The sequence below is a fragment of the Prinia subflava genome (genome assembly GCF_021018805.1).
Source record: "Prinia subflava isolate CZ2003 ecotype Zambia chromosome W unlocalized genomic scaffold, Cam_Psub_1.2 scaffold_32_NEW, whole genome shotgun sequence".
Classification (NCBI taxonomy): Eukaryota; Metazoa; Chordata; class Aves; order Passeriformes; family Cisticolidae; genus Prinia; species Prinia subflava.
In genome coordinates, this window is record NW_026960609.1 from 3,279,416 (window position 1) to 3,288,754 (window position 9,339).

Consider the following 9,339-nt stretch of genomic DNA (forward strand, 5'->3'; position numbering starts at 1 on the left):
GAGTCAGAGGACTCATATGCCTCTCACTCTCAGGCAATAGAGGGGCACCTGGTAGATGAAGGGGAATGGGAATGGGTCCCTGCTCAGGGTGGTAATAATAATCCCTCCTGCCCTCCATCCCCTAGCCAGGTGCCACTTCAGAATAGGTATGAGGCCCTGGATCTAGAGAGCCAGACAGATGATTTAGAAGAAAATTATCTGCCCAGTGAGCCTTCCAATTATGACTCATCTAAAAAACGGATTATCACCTCTAACATCAAGAAAAAAAGAAGGGTGATCGAAGTGGGTGATTCCCTTCTGAGGGGGACAGAAGGCCCCGTATGTTGACCTGACCCATCCCACAGGGAGGTCTGCTGCCTCCCTGGAGCCCAGGTACGAAACATTACTGAGAGACTTCCTAGGCTGATTCGGTCCTCTAATTATTACCCACTGCTGATACTCCAGGCTGGCAGTGATCAGATTGAAAAGAGGAGTGTCAAGGCGATTAAAAGGGAGTTTAGGGCACTGGGTCAAGTGGTTGATAGGACAGGTGTACAGGTAGTGTTCTGCTCAGTTCCTTTGGTGGCAGAGAAAAATGATGAAAAGTATAGGAGAACTCACATCTTTAACAAATGGCTCAAGGGTTGGTGTTATCGGCAAAATTTTGGATTCTTTGATCATGGAGCAACCTTTATGGCACCTGCTCTACTGGAATCAGATGGGATACATCTCTCTGTTAAGGGCAGGAGGTTTTTAGCTCATGAACTGGCAGACCTTATTGAGAGAGCTTTAAACTAGGTTTGAAGGGGGAAGGGGATGCATCTGGGCTGTCTGGAAGCAGGCCCAAGGATGATAAGACTGTGTTAGGGGAGAAATCAGTAGCCCAGCTGAGGTGCATGTATACCAATGCACGCAGCATGGGTAACAAACAGGCAGAGCTAGAGGCCATGGTGCATCAGCAGAACTATGATATTGTTGCCATCACTGAAACGTGGTGGGATGACTCATAGCTGGAGCACTGCACTGGATGGCTACAAGCTCTTCAGAAGAGAGAAAAGGGAGAAGAGGTGGAGGGGTGGCCCTTTATATTAGGGGAGTTTTGGATGTCATAGGTATTGAAACTGATGATGATGAAGTAGAGTCCCTATTGTTAGCGTAGGAAAACATATAACCACACAGAGGCGATCATATGCGGTTCTTTATTCCAGCGCGCGGGACACCGGGGTGATAATACACCCAAATCTGATGTCCAAAGCATACAGAGTCGATTCGTGATTTTTATAGTTTAAATTATACACATGTTAACTAACCCCCACCCCTAGATACTGATTATCCTATTCCTTAGTTACTATCTTAAATCATACCTACGCTTCTACCCTGATCCACACTTGATTTGGTTAAAACAATAGCATGGAGCTGTTTACAGAAACTGACGCTTGTTCCCAGCTAGCTGCGTCAAGTTCCAGTTGTACGTTCTCTACTTTCCTCCCCTTACATATTACTCAATCTAGAAATTATATTTTAACCCTCCACCAACATTCCCCCCTTTGAAAGTATTTTCACTCTAATATACTAAGTGTAAATGCTTTCACTTAATACAGTCCATTAGGCTTCAGAGTTCATACTGGATGTTCATCTTCAAATCCTCTGTTGTCATAGGCTTTGTCCGGGATGTTGTTGCGGATTGAAGGTGCTGGGTTCCGTGCCAATGCCTTCATTATGGTCCTGTTCCAAGATGCCTTTTTCTGTATCTCTCTCTTCAGGATTCTGTAAACTAACCAAATTACTAAAAATATAATCAGTAAAATTATCAGATTTTCAAGGATAGACTTTATCCATGAACTCACATTCCATCCTAATCCTTCAAAGATTTTACCCAACCAGCTAGTAGCTAAATCCTTTTGTTCCTTTTGTGCCTCATGCTCTATTTGTTTTAGCTGACTGATGTCATGTTCTACATCTGCAGTTACATTTGGGATGTGGATGCAGCAATGGTCGATTTGTCCCTTTAAATATCCACACACTCCGTGTTCTTTCAAAAGTAACATATCTAAAGCCAAACGATTTTGCAGGGTCATTTTGGTGGTGGCCTGTAATTGCACATTGAGTTCCCTAAATCCCTCTCGTGTGATTCTTGCTAATCTGTCTACCTGACCTGTGAGTCTATATAGCATTTCTCTATTTCGATAATTTGCAATGGGACCAAACAAGGATTCTAGGGCCCACCCAATCTTTACTCCACTAGAGGGTTCTTTCCAAGTGTCATCTGGGTTCTTGTCTTCTGAGACGTCTCGCTTTGCTTTTATTTGTAAGGCTTCACTGCTCTTGTTAAATGGGGATTTCTTCCAAATTGGACATAAAGTGGGAAGGCCCAGGGTGATTTCTCTTACCTCCCCGTCCATAGGCAAGTGTGTTGTCCATGTGCCATCACTCATTGCCCATACAAATGGTCCTGGACTTCGAATTGTACTCCTGCTACATCCTACTATAATCTTAGAATCTATTTTGCCTTGTTTGTGTTTAATTTTCCTGCAGGCACAACCAATTCGTAAGGCTATTGCCAATGGTGACCACTGTTTCATTTCTAGATTGTCAGAGGTGCAATCATAAATTTTCTTACATGCCCACCAACTTACCTTATTTGCCTCTTTCTGACTGCTAGTATCAGTATTTGTCACTGTGGGATCTGTCTCATTTTCAGAGCCTTTCCATTTAATGCACCAGGGTGTGCTTTCCATATATTGGAATTTCTGGAGGATGCTCACAGACCATGCACTGTCCCAAGGTTCCAGTCCTTTCCAATCCTTCTCTTCACATTTCCACACCACAACACTTTCTGTAGCGTTGTCCCTGATCTTTTGATAGCGTAGAAACCAACATTGCCATTTTGCAAGGTCTTGGTCCTTAACCCACCACTCTATGATTTGTCCCAATTTGCCATTACTAAGAATGCACTCTGACTTTCTCATGGGCTGCATATAGGAATCCTCTGTTATCTTCCAGTATTCTCTGACCACCACCCTTGACTCTGGTACTTGTTTACAGTTAATTGTTTTGTTCCCTCCTATTTCAGGTAATTTTGATGTTATTATTCCCCAGTTTACTGGGTCCCCTGCTGCCTTTGGTATTGGCAGACAGGCCGTTATTCTGCTGGTATTATGCATTTTGGCAAAGTCTCTGACCAATCCAATCATTACATTCTCAGCCCGAATTTCATTAGAAATTTCTATTACTTGTGTTTTTGCCTGTATCTCTCTCTTCATTCTAGAATGAAGAGTTGTTAGTTGACCCTTCTGTATCCCATATCCCAAAGTAACAGCAATCCCTACTGGTGACATTAGTATCCATGAAATTAACATTACCCACAGGAAGAGCATGAGCACAGTTACCAATACCATTTGAACAGTTACAGACGTTTCAGCCTCAGCTTTGTTGGTCCAAAAGTTTCTACAGCCCACGACTGGACTCCACGAGGGACCTTCTTCACACGCGTGTAGTGTATCCAGGGTTCCACTCCAGCCACTTTGACTGCTGTAAAGGTGGTTAGCAGTACCTGATGGGGACCAGTCCACTTCTCTTTTAGTGGTTCTTCGTTCCAGGTTTTGATGTATACCTCATCTCCTGGTTCGATATTGTGGACTGGATTCTCCAGGGCCAGTGGTCTGTTCCACACGAGAACACTTCGGAGCCGAGCTAGAGTTTTCCCGAGGGACAGAACATAATTATACACATCTTGTTTCCCTGTGACATGAACATTTGGATTGGGGTTAGGAGATTCATATGGTTTCCCATACAATATTTCATAAGGACTAACTGACATCCCACTCCTAGGCTTTATCCGAACCCTCAGCAATGCGATCGGCAAAGCCTGTGGCCACTGCAGTTTGGCTTCCTGGCATATTTTACTGATCTGCCTCTTCAGTGTCTGGTTCATTCTTTCTACTTGCCCACTTGACTGGGGTCTCCACGGTGTGTGGAGGTCCCAAGATATTCCCAATAACTTGCTTACCTCTTGTACCACCGTGGCTATGAAGTGTGGGCCTCTGTCTGATGATATCCCTAGGGGCACCCCAAACCTGGGAATGATCTCCTGTAATAACCACTTAACTGTTTCCTTTGCTTGGTTTGTGCGACAGGGAAGGGCTTCTGGCCATCCAGAAAACGTGTCAACCCCTACTAACAGGTATTTGTATCCCCGAGTTTTTGGCAGTTCTGCAAAATCCACTTGCCAATAGTCTCCTGGTTCTATTCCTATCCGAATTCTGCCTAACTGTGCCTGTCGTCTAGCTACGGGATTGTTTTTCAGACAGATTTCATATTTAGACATTACTGACTTGGCCATTGTTTGCATCCGTACTGAGATTAGGTATTGTCTTAGCCACTTTACCAACGCCTCTGCACCCCAGTGACACTCATTATGTTTTACCTGTAAAATTTCTCTCATTACCAAAGGAGGTACCACTATTTGCCCTTGTGCGGTTACATACCACCCTTCTGCGTTCTTCTGTGCCTTCAGCAGTTGTGCTAGTCTGTCATCTTCGATTGTATAGTTTGGCTTCGGAGGCAAATTAAATTGAGATATATTAAGTCTTGATGGTATCAATGCCATTGTTTTCTGCACCTCTCGCGCTACCTGACGGGCTGCCCAATCTGCTTTTCGATTTCCTTCACAAATTTTGGAGTTGCCTGATTGATGTGCCTTGCAGTGCATGATTGCTACTTGTTCAGGTTTTTGTACTGCATCTATCAATTGTAGGACTGCATCTTGATGTTTAATATTCGTCCCTTGGGAGGACAGCAGTCCTCTTTCTTTCCATAAAGCTCCGTGTACATGCACTACTCCAAAGGCATATTTGGAATCAGTCCAAATATTCACTGTCTTCCCTTCACTCAGCTCGAGTGCTCTGGTTAATGCGATTAGTTCTGCCCTTTGTGCAGACGTGTTAGGTGGTAGTGATTTTGCCTCTATTACTACATCAATTGTAGTTACCGCATATCCCGCGTATCTGGCTCCGTTCTCCATGAAGCTGCTTCCATCTGTAAAGAGTTCCCACTCTGGTTGCTCCAGGGGGACATCCTTCAGATCTGTTCTTGCTGAATAAGTGTGCTCGATGACTTCTAGACAGTCGTGCTCTGATGGGCCTTCCTCAGCTGTGGCACCTAGAAATAGAGCTGGATTCAAGAGGTTAGTTGTTTTTAGTGCAACATCATCCTGCTCAGTCAGGGTTACCTGAAACTTCATCATGCGGCTTGGAGAGAGCCAATGGCCCCCCTTTTGTTCCAGGACTGTAGTTACCATGTGTGGCACATAGACATCTATGTGTCTTCCCATTGTGAGCTTCCTGGCTTCCTGTATCAGCAGCACGGTAGCTGCCACTGCCCGCAGACATGAAGGCCATCCGGCACTTACGTTGTCGAGTTGTTTGGAAAAGTAACCCACCGGCCTTTTCCAGCTTCCCAGTCGTTGGGTCAGGACTCCCAGTGCCAGTCGCTGCCTTTCATGCACGTACAGCTGAAAGTCTTTAGACAGATCAGGTAACCCCAAAGCAGGAGCAGTTGTCAGTGCTTCCTTTAATTTCTGGAAGGCCTCTTTCTGTGGTTTGCCCCAGGTGAACGGCTGCGTCTTCTGAGCCTCGTACAAGGGTTTTGCAATCAGTCCATAGTCCATGATCCACAGGCGACACCACCCTGTCATTCCGAGGAAGATCCGCAGCTCGTGTAGATTCTGAGGCTCTGGAATAGCACAGATAGCTTGAATACGATTAGTACCCAGTTTTCTCTGCCCTTGTGAGATTTCACATCCCAGGTAAATCACAGTCTGTTGGGCAATTTGTGCTTTTTCTCTGGATACCTTATACCCTCCCATTCCTAGTGAATTTAAGATCTCAATGGTTACCTTTATGCAGGTCATTTCTTCCTCTGTTGCAATCAAAATGTCATCTACATACTGGAGTAATAAATATTGGTCTCTTGGTACTTGCCCTTCTCTGGTCCAGATTTCCAGTTCTTTTGCCAGTTGACTTCCAAAGAGAGTGGGCGACCCCTTGTACCCCATCGGTAATCGAGTCCAGGTGAGCTGAGTTTTTCTTCCACTTTCTGGATGTTCCCACTCAAAGGCAAATAGTTTCCTACTTTCTTGGTCAAGGGGTATACAGAAGAAAGCATCTTTTAAGTCAATTACAGTAAACCATTTATATATCTCTTTTACGGATGCTAACAATGTATAGGGATTGGCAACCACTGGATGAATGTCTTTTGTTATTTCATTTATACCTCTTAAATCCTGTACAAGTCTATACTCACCATTGGGTTTCTTCACTGGGAAAATTGGGGTGTTGTATTCCGATTTACATTCCTCTAGAATTTGATATTTTAAAAATTTATCAATGGTCTTTGCTATTCCCTGTCGTGCTTCTGGTTTTATAGGGTATTGTTTGATTCGTACAGCCTTTGCTCCTTCTTTTAACTCTACATGTACCGGTTGTGCCAATTTAGATTTTCCAGGTACATCTGTTTCCCAGACAGAGGGAATTACTGCATCTTCTACTTCTTTAGGAATATTAGAAATTGGTTTTTCTTTTATCATCAAAATCTTTCCTGTCTTAGACTCTGGAATTTTCATTACGAGTTCACCATTCTCAAAAGTAATTACTGCCTCCAGTGCTGCCAGTAGATCACGCCCTAAGAGCGGAGTTGGGCAGTCTGGCATGTATAAGAATTCATGGGTCAAGATCTTATCTTCAAAGCTCAATTCTAGGGGTTGCAAGAATGGCCGTACCTCCTCCTTCCCTGTGGCTCCAATGACTGCTGCTGACTTGTTCCCGATTTGCCCCTCAAGATAATTTAGTACAGAATGTGTGGCCCCCGTGTCAATGAGAAAATCTACATCTTTTCCTTCTAAATGCAAAGTCACCATGGGCTCTCTTGATCCTGGCTCCCTCTCATGTAAAACCATGACCCTGGCTACACCATCCAGCTGATGCTCACCACTTTGATTAAACATACTGTCTAACTGAGGCTGACCATTCTGGCTAAACCGGTTTGGACACTCCCTTTTCCAGTGTCCCTCCATCCGACAATATGCACACTGATTCAGACCTAATCTACCATGACCAGAACCTCTGCCAAAGCCACCTCTATTAACGCCACGACCACCTCTACCACGCCCCCGCCCCTGTCTCTGTAAGACTGCCAAAAGGCTTTGCCCCTGTTTCTTGACAATTTCTCTGTCCCTGTTATTATAAACTTTCCAGGCAACCTCTAGGAGTTTATCCAAGTTTCTTAACTCTTCACCTTCCAGTTTCTGTAGCTTTTTCCTAATATCTTCCTGTGCCTGACCCAGAAAAATAAAGGCAAGCTGAGTCCTTCCTTGCTCACTGTCTACTTGAAGATCAGTATATCTTCTAGCTGCTTCCTTAAGTCTTTCTAGAAAGGCAGTGGGAGATTCTTTCTTTTCCTGTCGAATTTCATACAACTTAGACCAGTTCATACTCTTAGGTATTGCCTGTTGAACACCAACTGAAATCCACTCCTGATATCTCTTTAGCCTTAACATATCCACTCCAGAGGGGTCATTAGCATCCCACTCTGGGTCTGCAGTGGGAAAATTATAATCCAGTGTCCCTGTCACCAAACCATTTCGTATGTCTTCTCTAGCTCTTTCTCTTGCTGCTCGAAGAACCATATCTCTCTCTGTCTCGTCCATCAGAGTGTCTAATATGACATGAATATCTTCCCAATCAGGGTTCTGAGTTTTCATTATCATCTTAACCACACGAGCTACCTTATCTGGGTTTTCTCTATACGTTCCGGCTGATTGTTTCCATATAACTAAATCAGCAGGTGAAAAGGGTACCTTTACAAAGACGGGTCCATTAGTTCCCACCCCTTGCCTTAGTGGTGCAATAATCGTTCTCTTTTGTTTGCCTGATTTTAATATACCCTTTCCTGCCTGAGGCCACTCCAGGGCCAGTTTTCCTCGTGTTCGGTGAGCTACTGGGGCGTCTAGTTCATCTGCTTCACTGTCACTACTTTCCATTCTATCTGTCTTCTTCACATTCCCCCTTTGCTTCTGCCTCACAATCACATCCTGGACAGGTGAATCGGGGAGGGGAGGATACAGGGGGGCAGACGGGCCAGAAGCTGGTGAAGGAGGTGTAGGTGGGAGCGGAGGGTACCCTTGAGCTGGTGTTAGAGGGGGGATAAATCTTTCAGCGGGTGTGGGCGGGGGAGCAGGATAGCTTTGAGCAGGTGTATGTGGAGAAGGGGGGGTTCTCTGAGCAGGCAGAGGAGGGGCAAGCGGAGGAGCGGCTGGCACAGGCAGAGGAGGATAATTACCTTCAGCAGACAAAGGTGGGGGTGAAACATATTGTGCTGGCGCGAGCGAGGGGGGTGTAAGAGAATCAGGTGGGGTCAGGGTGAGCGGGGTAGAACTTGGTGTTGAGGGGGCTGTGGTGGTTCCGGGAGCCATGGGAGATACCAATAATCCCGATTCCAGTTCATCTCTTTTTCCCCCTAAAATTTCACTTAAAACTGCATGTTCCATACAATGCTTATTTTGGACGCAAGCCAGACACTTATTATTCTCAAGCTTCATTGCTTTCATTTTGTCAAGCCACAAAACCGGTTTCTCAAGCAAGCACAGAAATAAGTCAATATATGGTAATTGTTCTACCCTTCCATCTTGTGTACAAAGCGATCTAAGTTGCATAATAACCTTCACATCAAAAGACCCGTTTTTCGGCCACCTCTGATTTTCAGGCAAAGCGTATTTTGGCCAGTGAACATTACAATATTCAATCAACTTATCTTTTCGTAATTCCTGACCGAAGTTCCCCTCTTTCCAATGTGCCAACAAACAACCCAACGGAGAAGAACTTGGTATAGAGGCATTATTGCTGCCCAAAACCTCTTTTAACCCTTTTAGTTTCTCCATATTACAGATACATAAAAACCACAGATGCCGAACCTGCAACGCTTTCGCGATGTCTGACGGACGGCTGCCTAGGCAATACCACCAGGAATTCCTTTTGCCCAACCAAGCGTAGCTTTCGCTGCGTCTTAATGGCAGGCCCCCAGACCAGAGAATAAAGAACCTTACCTCTCACCAGGGGTCGTTGTGAGCGGCGAGGGTCGCGGCTCCGATGGGCTCCCCGAGAAATCACCCGGTGCCGGCTGGAGCGTGATCGGGTCGCGGGGTCCTGGCTGCGCCCACAAGGTCCCGTCCTGGGTCGCCAAAAATGTTAGCGTAGGAAAACATATAACCACACAGAGGCGATCATATGCGGTTCTTTATTCCAGCGCGCGGGACACCGGGGTGATAATACACCCAAATCTGATGTCCAAAGCATACAGAGTCGA

General features: G+C 45.2%; 1 protein-coding gene across 1 annotated transcript; it reads right to left on the bottom strand.

Moving 5' to 3' along the window:
- Positions 1-1,159: 1,159 nt before the first annotated feature.
- LOC134565051 (uncharacterized) lies at positions 1,160-9,073 on the bottom strand. The gene is made up of 2 exons (XM_063424416.1): positions 3,533-9,073; positions 1,160-1,753 (listed from the first exon to the last, which is right to left on the bottom strand). The coding sequence occupies exons 1-2, from the start codon at positions 8,912-8,914 to the stop codon at positions 1,739-1,741; spliced, it is 5,397 nt and encodes a 1,798-aa protein (XP_063280486.1). The 5' UTR covers positions 8,915-9,073; the 3' UTR covers positions 1,160-1,738.
- Positions 9,074-9,339: the final 266 nt, after the last annotated feature.

Bases quoted from the DNA above. Each gene is read 5' to 3' on its own strand.
- LOC134565051 (XM_063424416.1), bottom strand. From the start codon at position 8,914: ATGGAGAAACTAAAAGGGTTAAAAGAGGTTTTGGGCAGCAATAATGCC.